Here is a 21,724-nt window from a genome sequence, read left to right as displayed (position 1 = left end):
CTACAGGAGGAAGTTGGAAGGTTTTAGGTTGGACGTAACATAATCTTATTTATATTTTGAAAAGATCACTGTTTGCTGTGTGAGAAATGGATTGTAGAGAGTCGAGGGTATAGAGACCCTAGTTCGTAGGCTGTTGCAACAGTCTAGAAAAGATAAGATGGTGGTTGGTAGTAGTGGTAAAAGTGATGAGAATTTGCATTAAGGATATATGTTGAAGGGTCTAGATGAACAATTAGATAAGGAGGATGGGGAAAAGATGGAATTTTAAGAAATTCAAGTGTCTATCAAAGTGATCATTATATCACTACATACTTAACGACTTATGCATGGCCAGTTTTTGAGTTGAAAATAGAGGACAGTTTCATTGGTATGTTTGTCTTAACTGTTTTTGCAAAATGTGGGTCAAAGGGTGAAAAACTTGAACTTTGATTTTATTTACTTTTCTGGAAAAGTATCAAACTATCAGAATAAGCAAATTTTACCATATTGCATTGTAGATTAGTTTTTAAATAAATTCATGGGTGTTTAACCAAGTGTGTTTTCCCTCAGATTAATGTCCTTCAATCAAAAAGGAGATCAGAAATCCTAAAATCAGTAAGATATTTATTGAAACGATGTTTTCAACATTTTAATATGATCTAAGTGTACATATATAAGCGTTTAAAGCAGCATCATATGTGTGTATATGTATGTGTGTATATTATATGTGAATGTATTTATTCCAGGTTCAGAATTAATCTTACAGATTTTTTCATGGTTCTCCTATGTCACTTAACCACTTTTTTGTCTCCTTTATGTTATGGTTATGTGTATCTCCTCTGTTAACACACTGTGAGCTCCTTAATATTGACATTTAAATATTTGAGATTGAGGGCATGCATAAATAGTATCATTCAGAGAATTTTTCCTTCGGGTTATTGATGGTTTTATCAGTCTTTTGGTTTGTTCTTTAGAGTGCTGTTTGAAAAAAATGGAATGAAATTTGAGGATGTGTTTCCTTGAGCCTCTATGCCCATTTTTTTATTTGACCATTTTTTTAAGTCTTAAAGCTAACAAGGAAGTGGACAGGGAATGGTAATGGTATGGCATTGCACTCTTTCATATTTTGAGAACCTTAGAAATCATTTTTCCTCTCTGTTCACTGTTTTGTTTTTTTCCCTGAAAGGGTATGCATAAATTGCTTTTGATTCTTGTCCCCCCTAGCTTTTCCCTAAATTCTGTATTTATGTTATTTCTTATCAAATAAGTACATAGTACTTGCTCTTTTCCTCCACTTCCTTTTCTAGATTGAGAGTAATGTATGTTAATTATAGAAAATTGAAAAGTAAAATGTATGAAGAAAAAAATTACTTATAAATCTTACTACCAAGGGAGAACTGTTAATATCTTGGCATATATCTTCATCTTTTTTCCTCTCTTTCTGTGTGCATGTATGTATGTGAATGTGTATATGTGTGTTTTAAAATTGGATTTAATTTTTTTAAACAAAATAGGAATCATTGCTACATATGTTTTATAACTTTGTTCTTTCGATAGTAACTACAGAATCATCACATGTCATTAAATATTTTTTATTTAACGATAACTTTCCTGGCCATATAAAATTCTACCATGTGAATATACTAGGGGTAGGCAACCTTTTTTTGTGAAGGGCCAGGTAGTGGATATGTTAGGTTTTATGGGCCATGTAGTCTGTGTTGTAATTACTTAACTGTGACGTTGTAATGAGAAAGCAGCCATAGACAATATGTAAACGAATAGCATGACTGTGTGTTAATAAGAATTTTTCTTATGGACATGGAAATTTGAATTTCCTACGGTTTTCAATGTGTCATGAATTTCATGTTTTCTTTTCATTGTCTTTCAACCATTTAAAAATGTAAAAACCACTGTTAGCTCATAGGCCATCCAAAAATAGATGATAGGGCTGGATATAGTTTGCAGGTCAATTGAACATGCCATAAATTAGTTTTATCCATTAATGGATATTTAAGTAATTTCCATGTTTTTTGACATTAAAGAATATCATTCTAGTGATCGTTCTAATAAATCATATGATTATTTCCTTAGGATAGATTAAGACAATAGATTACTTAGTCAAAGGGTTTAAGCATTTATTAAAACTTTAAAAATATAATGGTACATTTTAAAAGTTATACAACATTTCCACTGGTAGTATGTGAAAGTGAACTATATTAGCAACACTGGGTATTAATTTCTCCCACTCTACTTATAATTTGGTAGATAGAAAATGTCATGTCATTGTTCAGTTTTGCATTTCTTTAATACAAATTAGTTTGTATTAAATATGCATGAGTTTGAATTTTTTTCTGTATATTTTTTGGCCTCTGTGCTCCCTGTTTTTTTGTTAGAGTAGTCATCTTTTTCATACTGATTTGTAACATCTTTTATATTTTAAGACTATTAACCCTTTGTCATGTGTGTTTTCCTAGTTAATCATTTATCTTTTAATATGTTTATTATGTGTTTTGATGTGTAGGCATGTTTTACATTTTTACGTAGTTGTAGCTATTAATCTTTCACCCTCTTTTTTATGTAATTGTTTTTTATTACATTCATAAAGTTGCACAACTACTGTTAATCTAATTCCAGAATAATCTTTTATTGAGCTTTGTCCTTTTGTATTTGTGTTTTAATTGGTTTTTCTCTTCAAAAAAATTTCTTTTGAAGCACTCTTGAATATTAAGGACCTATTTTAAATTTCAGAAAATTAAGCAGATGCCTCGTCTTGCTAAAAATAAACATGGATATTCGGAGGATTCTTTCACTATTATGATTGAATTAAATTCCTTCCCATGTAAAAACGAAAAATAAGAGTGATTTTTCTTTCATAAATAGGTAAAATGTAGGAAAACCTGGAAAAAGTCTTAATCTATTAGCAACGTTTTTGGATATTGGGAATGAAAATACAGAAACCTCCATATTGGCAAAGTCTGTTGACTCATTTTATTTCAGTATCTTGAGAAAGAAAATAAACATTCCCCTACCTTGGGCTGTGCTTAGTGATCCTAGTCAGTTATCAAGTGTGATTGTTCTATTTTGAGAGCTTTATATTTCCCCTTCTAATTTTCTAATGCTTTATTTGCAATTTAAAGTTTTGCCCCTGAGTTTGGTTCAAAGGCATATAGGTATTTTATAATGTACCTGGGAAGATGGTGAAAGTATTGAAAACTTGATTCTTTCAATTATTACCATATGAATTTTGATTGGAGATAGTCTAAACAACTAAAATTTGGGGCATTTTAAAAATTTTAAACCACTTGGATATTTCTTTTAAATATAATTTATTCTCACTTCACAAATATTTCTGAAATACTCTTTTAAGAAAAATGATTCAGTTTTAATTTTAAATAGTTTTGATATCTTGGGCTCTTATCTAATTTTTAAACATTAGATAAGATTAAGATTTTTCAGAATATTTATCTAAGAATTGATTTTTAAATTCAGTTGTAATGTAATGAGAACATGTAATTAAATGTAATTAAAATTCAGTTTTAATTTTAAATAGTTTTGATATCTTGGGCTCTTATCTAATTTTTAAACATTCGATAAGATTAAGATTTTTAAAAATTTCAGAATATTTATCTAAGAATTGATTTTAAAATGCTGAACTTTTTTTCTCTTATTAGATGTTATCTTTTATGTATGCCCATTTGGCCTTCTTCCATCAAGGGTATGATCTATTTAGTGAACTTGGGCCCTACATGAAGGATCTTGGTGCACAGGTAATGTTGTACTGTATTGCTTGATTCTGTGTTATACATTGATATCTGTATTTTTTTCATTGAGATGTGACTGACATATACTGCATTAATATAGGTGTATAAAATAATTTGAGATATATGTGTGTATTAATACACACATACATACACATATTTATAGTCAAATGACTACTTCAAAAGTGTAGTAAACGTCTATTACAGTATTTTTTCTTGTCTTCAGAACTTTTAAGATCTACTTACTGTTTAGTAACTTTCAAATATATGATATGGTAATGTTAACTTAGTCACCATGCTATACATTACATTCCCAGGACTTATTTATTTTATAACTGGAAATTTGTACCTTGTGACCCCCTTGACCCATTTTGTCCACTCATACCCCACCTCTGGCAAATTCCAGTCTGTTCTCTGTATCTATGAGTTTGTTTTGTTTTGTTTAGATTCCACATATAAGTGAAATCATACGGTATTTGTCTTTCTCTGCTTGACTTATTTCACTTAGCATAATGCCTTCAAGGTCCATCTATGTTGTTGCAAATGGCAAGATTTCCATTTTTTAAAAAATAGCTGAATAGTAGTCCCTTGTGTATATATTCACCACATTTTCTTATCTATTCAATATCTACTGACGGACGCTTAGGTGGTTTCTGTATCTTGGCTGTTGTAAATAATGCTGCAGTGAACGTGGTGATGTAGATATCTTTTTAAATTAGTGTCTTTGTTTATGTTGAACATATGTAGAAGGGGCATTGCTGGAACATATGGTAGTTCTGTTTTTAATTTTTTGAGGGGCCTCCATAATGTTTTCCATAGTGGATGTGTCAATTTATCTTCCCACCACCAGTGCACTTTTCTCCACGTCCTCACCAACACTCGTAATTTCTTGTCTTTTTGATGACAGCCATTTTGACAGGTATGAGGTGATATCTCGTTGTGGTTTTGATTTGCATTTTTCTGATGATTAGTGATGTTGAGCACCTTTTCATATACCTTTTGGCCATCTATCTGTCGTCTTTGGAGAAATGTCTCTTCAGATCCTCTGCTCGTTTTTAAAACAAAGTGTTTGGTTTTTCTTGCTAGTGAGTTGTATGAGTTCTTTATATATCTTGGACATTTATATCTGATACATGATTTGCAAATATTTTCTGCTATTTGGTAGGTTGCCTTTTCATCTTGTTGATTGTTTCCTTTACAGAAGCATTTTGGTTTGATTTAGTCCCACTTGTTTATTTTTGCTTTTACTTTTAAAGAAATTTAGCATATTGGGAAATGTGACATTTCATTTATTTAATGAAGAAGTTTGATGCTGCAGAAGATTTATGTATGGGTTAAATGTGTAACCAAAAGGAAGGTTGAAGTTAAAAATATGTTATAGACAGTATATGAGGATGTTGAAAGGAAAACTTAAAAACAAAGTGTCTGTTTTACAGTATACATAGCTGAATTTAGTTTTTCATTTCTTACATTTGGATCATTGAAAAATCCTACTGATTTTTCATTTGAGTTACACTCTTTTTTTATTTTCCAAAAAATGTATATTTTGCTATTTTGAATAATAAAATTTTAGAATCTTAAGATTATGGAACTCTTGGGAACTTTTTTATTTTATACATATATATGCACATGCATGAATTATACATATGTCACAGTATTATATAGAAATTTTATTATATTCAAATTATTTTTGATAATTGAGCAAAACTTTGTATTAGATTTGTTTTGGGACATTCTTTTTTGTTGATTGGTGAGCTTTCTGAATTTAATAGTATCAATTTTTAGGTGATTTTTTTTCCCCATATAGGTTCATATTACCTTTTGAGGACAGGGGATTAAGGATGAAAAATAGAGTTTAGGGAAATGAGGAAAAAGGTAAGAGTGTAATGAGAATTGCGTTCATTGACCAAAAGTAAATATGGTGCATACACACGTGTGTGTGTGTGTGTGTGTGTGTGTGTGTGTGTGTTGGGATGATGTGCAGGGCATATGCCATGAGTTGCAGAGATACTGTTCCCTGACTCTGTAGAACTTAACCTATTGGAGGAAAGCAACAAGTCACCAGACTATTACTGTCTGTGCTTAGTGTCCCATCTGGGTATATAAATTGAGAACTCACTCGTTTGCATACAATAGATAGAAACCTTAAAACAGTAGTAGCTTCAACAAGATGGAATTTTATTTCCCTGTGTAAAGTCAGAGGCCCGGTTTGGTGGTCATTTGGTTTGCAGGGATGCAGGCTTATTATACTTTTTTATTCTACCTCATGGTTCAAAATGGCTGATCAAGCTTTAGTCACCATACCCACATTCTAGCTAACAGGAAAGAGGAAAGTAGAAAGAAAGATGCATTCTCTTTATGGATGTCTCCTGGAAATTGTAGAGTCACTTCTGTGTACATCCCAATGTCACACTGGCTGCAAGGAAAGCTGGGAGATAAAAACTTGCCAGATGATCATGTGACCTACTAGAATTTGGGGGTTGTTTTGTTAAGAAAGAAGAAGAGAATGGATATTGGGGGGTAGCTGGCTGTCTCTACCACATAGCAGAGGATCAAAGAGTTATAGGAACATACAGATGGAACCCGTAACCCAGACTTGGGAGGAAGGCAAGACCTTCCTAGGCTCCAGGCACTCCCCACATTCTGTCAAGCATTATGTTGCACCCTCATCTTACATTAAATATAATTTGTAAACAAATGAGTTGGATTGCAGTTGAGTAGTTTAAATAATTGTATACTTCAGACATTTATTAATTTTGGTTTGCAGTTTTCCCCTCTCAGTTGTCACATAACTTTTCAGGTCCTTGAAAAGCATCTAAGCTCTGGTGCCTAGTGGAAAATATAGCCTGGTTGGAGGTGGCCAGTTTGGATATTCTTTCAATAATTCAGTTATGAGATAACTGGATTTGGAACTAGGAACATGGCAGTAGGGATAGAAACAATTAGACTTGAGGGATATTTAAGATATAGCCAATTTGAAGGTAGAGGGACATGATGAGTTGAGGTTTTAATGTGTTAAATTTTGATGATAGGAATTCTAGTGGATGTATCTGGAGCTCACAAAAAAAAAAAAAAAGAAAAATACTAGGTTAAAGGAGTCAGTAACATATAATTACTAATTGTAACCACGAGAGTGGGTGAATTGACTCAAGGAGAGTTAATAGGTATCCCAAAATTCATTTTTGTGTTTCAAAAGCTGTTTTTGAAAAATATGAGCACTGAAACAGTATGCTTAAAGATTTTGATTTTGTAAGTTAAGGTCAAGGGCCACTAGTATAGAGTAAAAAGAGAATCTGGCTTCAAACAGGGCCCTAAGAATGACATATTTTCAAGAGATGGTTAGGTATGAGGATCTCCATTAAAACATAGATGAGAGAAGAGGTGGAAAACTGGGAGGTGATGGTAGCACAGGCCAAGGAAAGAGTGTCTCAAAAAGGAGAGGGTAGTTATCAGTACAAATATTGGAAAGGTCTAGTAAACCTAGGACTGAGAACGACCTATTGGGTTTAGCAGCAAGAAGATTATTTGTTACCTTTGTGAGAGTAGAGGGTCTGAGTGGCAGAAGCTAAACCACAATGGGTAGATGAATATGAAATAGACAAGAACAGGAAAGTGAATAAAGGACCAAATGGTTTTTTTACTAAGGCTTTTTAAAATTTTGTTTTGTAAAGGATAGCAATGAAAACATTTGTTCATTTAATATTTTATCTTTCTCCTTATTCCTATTGATGTTTACATTTTTATTTTTTTCATTTATCCCACATTAATCAGTTAGAGGTGTGGAGGTTCAAAGATGAAATGACATACATCACAGTCTAGAAGAGTAGACTCACATAATTTATAACCCGATTGTTTGTTATTTCAGCAAAGAGTAGTTCAAGAAGCCAGGGCATTTGTCATAATACTGGAAAATCATCTTTTCTGATGGAAAGAACAAGAAAGAAATGAGATTTATGATTTCATAAGTTTTTTGAGCTTTTAAAGCAGAACCTTAAACAATGTCAACTTTATACCCTGGCCTTATGAATAATTACTATTTTATTATTTTAAAAAATTTTTATTATTTAGCTGTCTCTCTTACCTGGTGAGTTTTTCTTTTGTTTGTTTTTTGCCTTTTAGATTTGATTATAACGTTAAGAAGCCAACTTGAAAACATGAAGCATTTTGAGTGATTGGAAGTGTCTGTTCTGTTGAACTTACGAGAGCTGGCCCCATACTAGTGTAGCTGCTACTTTTTGCTGTTTGGGGAAAAAGTCACCAGGGTATCTTCTTTCTGTCTGATTCTGACTACTGGAATTGCAGGAGTCAACAGGCCACTTAAGTTAGAGTTCTCTTCCTTATTCCAGGAGTTCATTTTATCACTGTTGTGCCCTTGACAAGGCCTCCTGTCATGTTTGCTTGGCACCACAGCTGTTCTTAGAAATGTTTTTCCTGGAGGAGTTATAGACCTTCTTAAAAAGGATTTGATACTAGACAAAAAAGAGCTTCCATTTTAAAGTTGTAGCCAAAATGCCTTTTTAAGTAAACTTAAATTGGCTGACTTATTGAGACTATGTTTTTAAAAAATGATTATACCTTTTTTTCTTTAATTTTTAAGTCTGCCTAATTTTCTCCTTTTCCCCCTTTATAGCTGGATCGACTGGTTGTGGATGCAGCAAAGGAGAAAAGAGAGATGGAGCAAAAACATTCCACCATTCAACAAAAGGTACTTGACAAGAAAAGTTAAGAGAGAATAAGTCCCATTTTATACAATTGTTCGGTTATTGGTTTCAGCAAGATGCCATTGTGTTGGAACAAATCCTTTAAGTTGCTGTAGTAATTGAATTGGGTAAATTCCTCCTTTTTTGTGAAAAGTAAAGTATTTTTTAGATGATCAGGCAGTATTTGAAAGCCACGTTTTTGAACGACTTTGCAAAAACATCAATTTCGAAGGTTCTTTTTTCTTTAAAGATTATTTATTCATTTATTTGAGAGAGAGCATGAGCAGGGGGAGAGGGAGAAGCAGACTCCCTGCTGAGCAGGGCTCCATCCCAGGACTCCGAGATCATGACCTGAGCTGAAGGCAGACACTTAACCAATTGAGCCACCCAAGTGCCCCAATCTCGTAGGATCTTAACTAATTACAAAATGGCCCTTAGAATTTAAACTGCTATTTACAGTTTCAGTTAGGATATCACCAATCCCTGTAAAGCATGTGAGTGAGAGGAGGTAGTGTGTGGGGTGGGGGGTAAGTAGGGGGTGGTAGAGAACATCTTTGCATCAGTGTGTGTGTTTGGTATTGTGGACTTAACACCTATAGTTACTCTAAGGCAGCCCTTGCTCTCTGTACATTTCTTGTTAATTTGCCTAAGCTTAGCTAAACTATTTGAAAAATATATTTTTAAAATGAAAATTTAAATATGACACATTTTTATTTTTGTGTGTAGAGAGCTTTGAATACAAATAACTTGGAACTGAACCTAACAGTATTTTGTCTTACATAGTCAGTGATATTTTTGTGTGGTAATCTGAAAATAAAAGGAGAGAATTGGAGGTTGAATCTAATAATACAAGTATGTGACAAGATGCCTTTCGTACTTACCTGGCAGGGGAGATAGGATCACAAAAGTGGTTTTCCCAGGGTGAGGCTTATCCATTGACTCCAAATGTGCTGACCCTTGGAATTTCCCCAGATGTGGGAAATCTGACTGCATAATTTGTGGTGGTGGGGGCCCTTATTCGTGTGTTCCCCTAAAAAAAAAAAAAAAAGATGCCTTTTAGCATTGCTTTAAGAAATCTGTTCCTGTGGTATTGACCAGTCAGATCAACTTTTGTTATGGTTTATTTAGAATTTAAAATACCAGTGAACTAGATCTGACATAAAAGATCTCAGTAGAAAAAAATTAAAGTGAAGTCAGTAATACAAGTAAGGAAAATTTTATTGGTGATGGGTTATTAATATTCAAAGAGAAACATTATTTATAAAGGTAAAGATTTTCTACCAGATCATCTTTAACTTAGTTACTTCCAGTTACAGCTAGGTAAGACTAATTCCCTGTTTTGTTTTGTTTAAGGTTAGATTCACTTTTGGTTGGGTAACTTGTATTAATGACATTACCATGGAGAGATTGTTAAAAATTGGGGCCAGTCATTTCTAATTAAAATGAGAGATCATGATATTCGTAGAAACGTGGTGACTATTTGCTTAAATTGAATTATTTAATGAATATTATGTATCTTTTAATATCGTTCCCTGTTGTATACACAGTTCAGTGTTGTCCTGAAGGTCCAAAAGTAGTAGATTATTAAATCTAAGATTAATTTACTTGGTTTTAAATAATAGTCAATTACTGCTGTACTTTAAAGAAAGTAATGCTATTTTTGCTTTTTTTTTTTTTTGCCCTTAAATGCTGACACAAGGCTGCATTACAGGTAAAAAAAGAGAAAAAAAAAGAAAACGATTCAGTCACATAAAAATTAAGGGAAAGTGTGTCTAATGCACCTAATGTAATTATTTACATTTTTCAAGAATTGAACTTGATCAGTTAAAGAAACAATGATACTATGCACATTCATGTACATGCCTTTTGGATATGTGTACATATTCCTGATAGATTTATGCCTAGGAGTAAAAGTGCTGGTTCCGAGGGTATATATATATGTTCAGTGTTAGTAGATAATGCTAAATTACTTTTCAAAATGATATTACCATTCCTGACGGGTAGCACTGTGTGTAAGTTCTCAGTGCTCTTTGCCACCCCACAGTATTGTGAGAGTTTTTAATTTTCGCTGATTTTGGTGGCATCTCATTGTGGTTTTAATTTATGCTTTAGTTACTAATGAACTCAGGTACCTTCCCCTGTGTCTATTGGTCATTTGGATAATTCTGTGAAATATCTGTTAGTTTTTCTTCCATTTTTCCATCAGGTTGCCTAACTGTTCATCAGATTCTTCATATCATCTGCATATAAACCTTTTTGGGGGGATATATGTGTTTTTAATTTTCACATAGTTTTGTTTTTGTTTTTTTAATGTCTTTTATGTTTGATACTGTTTGTGTCTTGTTTAATAAGTCCTTCTTATCCCAAGATCATGAAGCTGTATCTCCTGTATAATCTTCTAAGTGTTTATAGATTTGCCTTTTATGTTTAGACCTTAAATCCATCTGTAATTGGGTGATTGTGTATGGTGTGAGGTAGAGATCCAGTTTTCTTGTATTCTTATACTGTATCTAGATGATCCAGAATCAGTTACTAAAAAATGTGTTCTTTCCCTACTACTCTGTTATATCCTCTGATTTCCATCAGTGCTTGCATACATGTGAAGTCTGTTTCAGGCTTTCAATTCTTTTCAGTTGGTCTTTTTGTCTTAATTGTGCCAATACTATGCTGCTTTAATTATTTTAGCTTTATAGTATATCTTGATATCTGACAAAGCAAAGCCTCTTACGTTCTCTGCTTCAAAAGTGAATTGCCTAAATTTTGCATTCTTATAGGAGTAGCTTTTGGGATTTTGATTGATTTCATTGGATCTATGAATCAGTATGGGGAAGAATTGATATCTTTATTTTACAATGTCTTCTAATCTGTGAGCTTGAAATATTTAAGTTTTTAAAACCTTTAATGTCCTTTATAAGCTTGATATTTTCTTCTACATCTTTTGTTAAATTTATTCCTTGGTATTTAATATTGCAAATGTTATTATAAATATTGGCTTTTAAAGTTTTCTTTTCTCACTGTTTACTTTTATTACATATTAGAATAAAATTGATTTTTCTGTATTGACTTTGAAGCCGGTTTTCTTGTTAAGTTCTCTTTAATGCTAATTTACCTCTGGATTCTTTTGGATATTATTTGTACAAAGTCATATCCTCTGCAAATAATAGTAGTTTCTTACTTTCCAATTCTTTTCTTTCTTCTTGTTTATTTTGTTGGCTAGGACTTCTAACATAATATTGAAGTAATAATGGTCCTTCTTGTCTTGATTGCAATTTCAGAAGGGAAAACTTCTGTTAAATTCTTTATTGGCCAATCTTAGTCTTGCCTTCTCTTCCTTGGGCCTCACACCACAGCTTCAAATTCTGATGAGGCAAATGCCCTTAAGGTGAAATCTGGCTTCCTTGATCTGCTTACCTCTTCAAGCCTCCTACTTGCACTTAATCTTTTGCCTTTGAGTATTCCTTCCTAATTTGTCAGCTCATCAATATATTTAAATTATATATTTTATACAGTGTTATTACTTTCATTATAAAATCCTATAATCTGTCACATTTTAAGTACTGTATAATATTAATTGATATTAATAGTAAATAAGTTGAAGACTTAACCTATCTCAGGAAATGCAGTTGAAAATTAGAAAAATACTTACAATGCACTGTACTTCAAGGAGGTTATATTTAAATGCTTTAAGTAGCATCAGGGTCATTAAAAAACTGTCAGTGTATAAATGAAACCTTTAGAATGTTGCCAAACTCAATTATATCAATTGCTGACATAATCCTGTGTGCATAATTAAATAAATTACAGCCTCAGATAAATTTCAAATGAGGAGGAGAAAAAGCAGGAGAAAGTATAACAATTTGTTTATAAATTTTATTTCATTTGATTATTTTGGATTAGCATGTTTTTTATGGTTAAATTTTAAGAGATGTCAACAGAGGTTTTGTTTTTAATAAATTTTGTTTTTCTGAATTTAGTCTGTTTCCATTTACCATCTTTGTAGACTCTTAGATTCGGAAGGCCCCTAGGTGATTCTTACTCTGCCTCCCCTTTAGGGGAGGACCCTCACATCCCAGCATTCTTGGCAGATGGTCATGTAGTTTCTGCCAAAATCTTTCTCAAGACAGAGTTTGTTATTCCCTAAAAGGATAATATTCTAACTTTGATTATTGATCCAGAAGTAATTTTGAAAGTTCTGAGACTGATTTTTAGAATTTTAAAATTGGGGATAGCAGCAGTCTAGCAGTTTTGTAAAAAAATTACTTTGTCAGTTCATCAAGAAATACTTTATATTTTTTTATTTTAATTTTTAAAAAAGATTTTATTTGAGAGAGAGAGAGAGAGTGAAAGAGAGTACAAGTTGGGGGGGAGGCCCAGAGGGAGAGGGAGAATCAGAAGCAGACTCCTTCTGAGCAGGGAGCCCAATGTGGGGCTCCATCCCAGGACACTGGGATCATGACCTGAGCTGAAGGCAGACGCTTAACCAACTGAGTTATCCAGGTGCCGCAGGATTTTTCACTTTTAAATGATCTCAACACCCAATGTGGGGCTTGAACTCACTACCCTGAGATCAAGAGTTGCATGCTGTACCCATTGAGTCAGCCAGGCGCCCCATCAGGAAGTATTTAAAATACAAGATTACTGATTTCAAAACTTCATGAATCCTTGGAGGCAAATTGAAAGTTTGATTTGAATTCATGTGAAGACTAGAATGACTAGAATGATAGAAGAAGATTATGAGGGATTCCATAATCCTTAGAAAAAAGTGAGCTCTGCGTGCCCACTTCAAACTGTGGTTCTTCTTTGCAAAACAAAATTTTATTTTAGGAAAAAAAAAATGCCGTTATTCTATTTCTGAACTTCCCAATAGTGGAGCTATTACTTTCATCAGATTAAAAACTACCATAATAGTAATATACTTAGAGAATAGTGGTAGATTTAAGTAATCCCAATTTAAATATATCTATATTCCTTTTTAAAAAATTGTTAGCATACACATCACAGTACAATATTAGGATAAAATGAAAACATTTTAAACATAACATGCATAGTATTTAGTTGTTCCTTTTGTCTATTTGTATACAGAATATTTTGTGCCTTTAATCACTGTGTATATAATTTATACTGTTTTCTCTTTCAGAGTATATTCTAGATAATCATCTGTGGTTTAATACTGTCATTATAATAATTATTGTATAACAGACCATTGAATTGAAATACCTTAATATGTTGAAGCATTCTTCTATTATTCAACATTTAGGTCTCCTGTTTTCTTATGAATAGTGTTAATGTAACTGTTTTAATACAAAGCTTTTCTGTGGTTTGAGCTGTTTCTCTACGATAAATTTGTTGTGTAGGGGACTTAATCAAATCATATGAACTTTTTTTTATTTCATTTAGGATTTCTCCAGTGATGATTCTAAGTTAGAATATAACGTAGATGCTGCAAATGGCATTGTTATGGAAGGATATCTGTTCAAACGAGCCAGCAATGCCTTCAAAACTTGGAACAGGTAATATATTTCAAACACTAGTCTTGATCTTGCCACATTGTTTTCTGACCTTCCCTGTGATTTGGCAGTTCTTGCTTTCATAATTCTTTAAATTCACAGTCTATAGGAACTTTCTTGAACCCAGTCCATTGAAGATAAGTTGCCCTTCTAGGAAAGGAGATCCTAAGAAGCAAGTGAAAAATGATAGTGCTAATTCTAAACTGTAAAGTTTAAACAAAGTATAAACCAGGAAGCAAGAATTTTTTTCTCCTTTGGGTTCCTTCTCTGTATGATGTTTATGTACATTTTAATTTAGTGTTTGCTAGTGAATTTTTAAGCGAGGTGATCATGTTCTTTTGATCTTTGCAATAACTTTAACCAGAACTTTTAGGAAATGAGATTGATTTTGTATGTCAAGTGTGTGTGGCAGTTGGTGTTCCTTTATTCTACACTTGATGGCTATCATAATGTTGCTTTTTGTTGTTGTTAAACTGATTTTTATAAAATATTAAACACGTAAATGTCTGTTATATAAATATATAAAATATTTTATTATATTTTCCTATGTATAATAAAGTGAAATAATTTCAGACATTAAATCATAAAAAAAAAAAAAGATTGTGTTGACTCAGGATCATCCTTCCAAATAGTAGTGATGGTCTTTTATTCAAGGATGCCTCTGTTTTTGCAAAATAACCAAAAAAGTAGTAGTCAGAATTGTAATAATTGAGAGTAGCATTGGGTTCTGGGGAATTAATTTACATTTTTGGTTGAATGTGTATGTTTTATTTGCTCTTGAACAGGACATGAATTCACTTAGAGAAGATTGTTTTCTTTTTTAAAAAAATGAACATTAGCAAAATAAATAGAATTTTCTTGGTAAATTAAATTTAGTATACATTTTTATTAATTTAAATGGAAACTATTATGCTTGAGTATTTAATGTATTAAAATGGATTCCTAGTGCACTTATTTTGATTTCTTGGTGATGAGGTTATTTGGAGAAAGCATTTCTTGGTATTTTCAAATGTCAGTGATTTATTGAGCATTTTCCTAGCATTTGATATTGCTAGATATTTAAATCTGTGAGGTGTTTTTTATTTGAAATAATTTTTCTTTACCTGAGGATGAATATAAATTGGAAAGTGATTATATTTGATATTAAGCTTCTTTGAATTATATAGAACTTCTAAAATAATGTATGAATACAGAAGGACCAACCAACATGGTCTGGGTAGAAATAGTGTCTTTAACTATTGTAAAGTGAAAACGAAAAATTAAAATTCTGTTTTCTAAGCTGTTTAAATAAAGACAATAATCTTTTAAGTTTTTCCTGGCAAATTTCCGTAGCCAGAATAGGAAATTAAAATAAAAAAAATAGTGTGTCACATTTTTATAATAAATAAAGATTTCTCAACCAGTACAGTTTCATGGGGGTAATGTTAGAATTGAATTTTAACCTTCAGATTTCAAAACAACCTACTTAAAGTTTAACACAGTGAAAATACAATAAATCCATAGAAAGTATACCATTATGTTAAGAAGAAGTGAAATGACCTTCCATGGACTACTCCAATGAGAAATGATCTCAGACTTCAAAACGAAGCACAGTAAGTGTTAGTGGAAAATTGCATTGCCATTTAGGGCAATAGGAGAAAATAAATTCTGATTTAAGCATGGACCTTTCATTTTTTATTATTTGTTTCATGAATTCTATTAATTGGCATAGATAATAAAATGTAACTAAAAGCAAGTAGGGAATAATGATTAAATTCTCAGTTATAGACATGTTACCTTCCTTTTTTTTTTTTTTTTTTTAAGATTTTATTTATTTATTTGACAGAGATAGAGACAGCAAGAGAGGGAACACAAGCGGGGGGAGTGGGAGAGGAAGAAGCAGGCTCACAGCAGAAGAGCCTGATGTGGGGCTCGATCCCATCATGCTGGGATCACGCCCTGAGCCGAAGGCAGACGCCCAACCGCTGTGCCACCCAGGCGCCCCGTCCTTCCTTTTTTTTTTTTTTTTTTTTTTTTTAAAGATTTTATTTATTTGTTTGACACAGAGAGGGAGAGAGAGAGAGAGGGATCGAGTTCACACAAGCAGGGGGTGAAACATAGGGAGAGCGAGAAGCAGGCTCTCTGCTGAGCAGGGAGCCCGATGTGGGGCTCGATCCCAGGACCCTGGGATTGTGACCTGAGCTGAAGACAGACGCTTAACTGACTGAGCCACCCAGGTGCCCCTGTTACTTTCCATTTGTAAAGTGGAAAAGATAATGTCTTTGGAAATGAGGCTGCTTTTTAAAGGAGATGCCATCTAATTGTAGTAGGATGACAGTTATTGATTAGAATCATGGATCGTATTTCAACACCCTAATTTTTAATAAAAGAAATGGAGGTGCAGAGAGATGTTGCTTTTTGAAGGTCACACAGCTGGTCTGTGACAAGACCAAGGCCTAAAACCTGTCATATATATATATTTTTTAACTTGCTATGGAAATTCCATATAAATTTGTGTTTTGATACAACATAATATGTCAAATATTTTAAAAATAGCTTAAGAATTATTAAACTTCCTAGTCTATTTACATTATTAGGAAAATTATGGATAGCAGATTGTTTCATTTTCATATGTCTTTAAAAAGAGTGTTTTCATGAAAACACCAGTAAAAAGCAGGCTTCTAAGGAATATAGCATATAAACATTTTCACAGAAAACAAAAGTCGAAACCTTATACAAAAGTTTTAGATATTTTCTAGGTTATGGGTCAGTGACAGTGAAAGGGAGATGAAAAATCTGTTAGATGTTATTCAGAATTTTTTTCTGCTTTTCAATTTAAAAATTTGGAATGTATCTTAAATTTCTTATATGAAGTTTATACAATCTAATCTCAGGAAATACTTGCAGATACCTTCCCTTTACCTGTATATGACTGTAGAGTCTGCCCTCCTTCTCTAATTAGTTCTCTATCCAGCTTGATTTCATGTATTCGATTAGACTTCAAATAAAAGACTATGTTTGTGATATTTGTATCTCAATTTTAAAAATCTGGGATTCCAGCTTTTCAAGCATAAAGATTTTTCTGCCTACTGTTCAAGTATCTTCTTTAGATTGTCCGTAGATTAGTTTTAGGGAACACTTTTTCTTGTAGTCACTATAAGGTACCAATCATATGATGACAAATTTGCCATTATCTATAGTTTTATGGAATAGTGGCATGTAATATTTTCAAAGCCAACATTTATTTGTTTTTATTTCAATTCCAGTTAACATACAGTGTAGTATTAGTTTAAGGCGTAGAATTTAGTGACACTACACTTACATACGACACCTCGGGCTCATCACAAGTGCCCTCCTTAATCCCCATCACACATTTAAGCCAACTTTTAAAAAAGACTTACTTCCTGAGGGAAATGTGAATTCGACTAGGAATTCCCAGGTAGTTTTAAAACCTTTCCCTGTGCTTCATAAAATCTAAGCATCATTCTCTAATTTGAAATTTAACGGAAGAGATAATATTTTGTGATTGAAAGAGTGTAAGGACTGAGACACTTTATGTCTTGTGTGAATTGTTGAATTTGTCTTTCGGTTTCAGATTTCTAGTTTGTAGTGTCTCAGAATTTTTATATGTCTATAATACATATTTTTTCTGAAAACATGTGAGATCTACCAAAATTATCTTTCCTTATCAGGCCATTTTCTCAATGTGTCAACTTCACCTTAGGCTCAAATCAATGCCAGATGGATTATTCGTATCTATATATCTCTTTTGCTTTTTATGATAAATTCAGAAAAGATGAATGAACAAGGAAAATAATTAAATACTAAGATTATTAGTAATAAGCTGGTAAAATGAATAAAGAAACTGAATTATTACATGCTACGGTCAGTCTGTTGAACTAGAAAATATAACTAAAAGCATTAGATGTATTATACAGTTTCGTAAAGTATTATATATGCTGCTAGCACAGATACAAATTTTATTTTTATTGGCTTTTTGTTTTAAAATAAGAAGTGTATGCATAGATTAAGGATACTCTACTTATGGGTGGCCTTTGAGTGTCTGCTGTCATTGATGAAAAGGGAGAGAGCAGGTGGGAGGTAGGTTTATTTGCCTAATAATTTATAGTCTTTGAAATTCTTAATTAGTGATCCTACTTTCCGTATGAAAAGTTTTCATTTGTTTCAGGTTTATGAAGATATATCCATAGTGGTTATTTCCTTACTTTTTAGGAGCGACTTATTAAGATGAGGAGAAGTACTATATTTTATAGCTATCACCATAGAGGCAGAAAAATAATAGTAAAGGTATGCCCAAGTGTGCTAAGTCCTACCAGAACTTTTTATACCGTAATAATTGAAGAAAATTTTTGAATACTTCTGAAATATTAGCATTTCAGATTCCTAAGAGTTAGACTTGTGTAAATGCATACGTGTATAAATTTGAGAAGAAAATGCAACAGATATTTTTGACTATTTGGTTAGGTTTGAGCTTAAGCTTGTTTCTTTAATTCTTGCTTTATTTTCATATCATGCTAGTCCTTTGCTTATTTTGCACATTTGCGTTTTCATTCTTTTACCACCTTTCCTTTATGTTTTAATCCTGCCCCATTTTTTCACATGACAGGAAAAAGCCCGATCATATCAGGTACCAAATGGCTTCCTTCCCCTCATTCCTGCCTTACTCCAATTCCCTCTTTGGCACGAGAAAGCTCATAATTAACCTGCATTTCAATTGGATTACTTGCAATGGATATAATGTCTCATGTTTAAATTGGGAAAAAAATATACACATTTCATTTGAGGAATGAAATTATCTTTTCATTACCAATTGCCTCAGTTTGTTTTAATTGAAAATGAAAAGAACATTTGATATATTTATAGTTACCCAAAGACATACATGAGTAATATGAATGCCTTTGTATCTTTTTTGTTTTTTTAAGGAAAATAAGCCAGTAAACACTTTTCAGAATTTTAAACAGTAACTAGGAATTAGCGCCTTTGGTAATAATCATATTAGTTTTATTGAAAATAAAAATTGTCAATTCCTAGAGCTTTTTTGTTTTAACATTTTGATCTTTTTTCTTGGGAAAAATTAAATTGAATTTGAAAGACAGTAGCATACGTGCTGAAGCTTTTAATTTTGTTTAATGTTTACCTATTTGGCACATATATGAATATGTGCATAAATCTATCATTTTTATAGTTTTAGTGAGAAATCTTCTACGGATTTAGAAAGTTGACTTTTATATTTTATTCTTGGTTTCAAGTGCAGTTCTAGGACTAATGATTAAACATTGTAAAAGACACTCGATTTATTTTTTTTATAAATTTTTTCCTTTACCCCCCCCCCCCATGTTTTGTTATCTGAAAGCTCTCATAGGTATCAATATCAATAATATCAAATTGTTTATGAATTTAGTATTTTGGTCTAAAATCTTTATTGAGTTATTTCACTTTGGGATAGATATAAAGTGGTGTGTTATTTTTCTTAATGAGCCAAGACATTTTGCTTTTTAAAAAAGTCTTATATTTTGGCTTGGTGGTCAGTTTCTGAATTTTGTAGCATATAGTGTAGTTGTCAGCTCAGTGCTTTCTAAAGTTTGTCTTTTTTATTATTTAATTATCTTAGAAAATTGTTTTTTTTTTTTTTTTAATATTTTTTATTTATTTATTCGACAGAGATAGAGACAGCCAGCGAGAGAGGGAACACAAGCAGGGGGAGTGGGAGAGGAAGAAGCAGGCTCATAGCGGAGGAGGCTGATGTGGGGCTCGATCCCACAACACCGGGATCACGCCCTGAGCCGAAGGCAGACGCTTAACCGCTGTGCCACCCAGGCGCCCCTAAAAAATTGTTTTTTTAAAGTTTATTTAAGTAATCTCTACACCTAATGTGGGACTTGAATTCACGACCCCAAGATGAAGAGCCGCACGCTCCTCCTGCCTCTCTGGCTCCCCTGAGCCTTTCAGGTGCCCCCGTTGAATTCTCTTTTAAAGTAGCTCCAAACTGCAGGTAGCGTGAGCTTGAAATATTAAGTATCTTATTCTATACATCATAGGCTGTGAACTGTCTCATTTTTCCTTTTATTAGAAATGTTAATAATAGCTGGGATTATCCTATTTAATTTAAATTTTAAAATTATAGCAATTTAAAAATTATATTCCATTTTACCATATTAAAGTTTTGATCAATGTAAATGAGTGTACTTGGCTTTTTTTTTCTTTTTTTTAATGGCAGACGAGGGGAGACAGTGTCATACAATATACAGATCCTAGTAATTGAAAATTTGTTTTCTACGTAGGATACATTATGATTTTGTTCCTTAGGAAATGTTGTCAAAATTAAGATAAATTTATAGTGTCTTACTTGAGTGTACAAAAAAATGATGATTTGAGAGAGTCGCTCAGAAGCAGATAGATGGCAGGGGAACTGAGTTTCAGAAATAAATACGATCTCTAAAGTTAATAATCAGAGGAAATGCTCTCTGACAAAAAAAAGTTTTATTTATTTATTTATTTATTTATTTATTTATTTATTTATTTATTTATTTTTTAAAGATTTTATTTATTTATTTGACAGAGAGAGACAGCCAGCGAGAGAGGGAACACAGCAGGGGGAGTGGGAGAGGAAGAAGCAGGCTCATAGCAGAGGAGCCTGATGTGGGACTCGATCCCGGTACGCCAGGATCACGCCCTGAGCCGAAGGCAGACGCTTTAACGACTGCGCTACCCAGGCGCCCCCAAAAAAAAGTTTTTATGTAATGTTTTGTTATTATTTTTAGAGGCTATTATCCTAAGATGCAGCAGTTCAATAAAAATTTATTTTTTAAAGACCTCAGAAGCATGAAAAGTTTACATGGTTATATGGGTGTTTTTCTGTTGTGCAGTAAAACTATAGTTTTTCATAGAATCACTATACTATAAAGCTTAAAAGTTGTTATTAGTATAGTTCACCCTACTTCAAATGATTAAAAAAGAACCACTCGATTCAATATCAGAGATTGTTTCCATTGCGTGTCATCCCATGTGTCAGGGCTGCACCATTTTGTTTGTTTATAGGTATTTCCTTTAACATTTCTAACTAACTATGTGTCCCAAAGCAAAGAAACCCAGAAGTTCTTCCTTTTCTAGCCTGCCTTTTGGTGATTTGCATCAGAGGCAAGTCACTTGGATTTATCTAGATGCTTATTTAACAAATCTCTTATTTTAATGGTAAAGGTGATACCTTTTTAAGTAGCGGGAAAACCTAACAGTCTGTCTAGCTTAAAAATAGAAAAGCATCTAATCATTTTCACAGCTTCAGAGAATTAACTTAATTTTTTTAAAATAGATATTCTAAATATATCTAAATAAATTTTCTAGTGCTTTGTATTAGTATCAATGAAAAGGTAGAATCTCTATCTGCTAATAGATTAATAACTAATGTTTACAATAGAAATCATCTCACATGAAACTAATTTTAAAATAATGACTCAAATAGTTTTACCTTTCATGCTTGATGAGAATTTTTGCTTCCTTTTATGAATGGCTTTTGGCTGTGTTTTTTTTTTTTTTGGGGTTTTTTTGGTAAATCTTTAGGTTCTTTTACTGTTTTAATAAATAAGAATTAGTAAATATGCCATACATCGCTTAGCTTTTTCTTCTAAAAAAGATTGCAGTTGTTTGTTTAATAACTTATAAGAACAAGCAGAACAGTATAAACAGGTGCATCATTTTTAGTAATAACTTTTATTCTGCTTAGAAGTATTTTCTATTAAAGCGAGGTCAAGTGAATTGGCGATTATCTCTTGTTTGATATCAG

At 32.4% G+C, this 21,724-nt stretch overlaps 1 protein-coding gene and 1 non-coding gene across 4 annotated transcripts in view; both read left to right on the top strand.

Moving 5' to 3' along the window:
* Positions 1–21,724, top strand: part of ACAP2 (ArfGAP with coiled-coil, ankyrin repeat and PH domains 2) — a 140,472-nt gene that overhangs the window by 86,199 nt on the left and 32,549 nt on the right. For 2 of the 3 annotated variants that reach the window (XM_087861523.1, XM_045812732.2), the window contains exons 7-11: positions 550–594; positions 3,651–3,746; positions 8,368–8,442; positions 13,835–13,947; positions 18,551–18,571. In XM_087861523.1, the coding sequence (XP_087717649.1) occupies positions 550–594; positions 3,651–3,746; positions 8,368–8,442; positions 13,835–13,947; positions 18,551–18,571 (350 nt within the window). The remainder of the gene's footprint in view (positions 1–549; positions 595–3,650; positions 3,747–8,367; positions 8,443–13,834; positions 13,948–18,550; positions 18,572–21,724) is intronic. The other variant, XM_045812733.2, reaches the window with a different exon arrangement.
* LOC123802210 (U1 spliceosomal RNA) lies at positions 9,311–9,470 on the top strand. Its single transcript, XR_006782459.2, has one exon. It is a non-coding gene; the product is annotated as a U1 spliceosomal RNA (small nuclear RNA).

This window comes from Ursus americanus, chromosome 4 (assembly GCF_024610735.1).
Source record: "Ursus americanus isolate L20-20 chromosome 4, mUrsAme1.1.p, whole genome shotgun sequence".
In the NCBI taxonomy this organism is placed as follows: domain Eukaryota; kingdom Metazoa; phylum Chordata; class Mammalia; order Carnivora; family Ursidae; genus Ursus; species Ursus americanus.
Note: the sequence above shows the minus strand (reverse complement) of the source record. Positions and strands in the feature narration are given on the sequence as shown.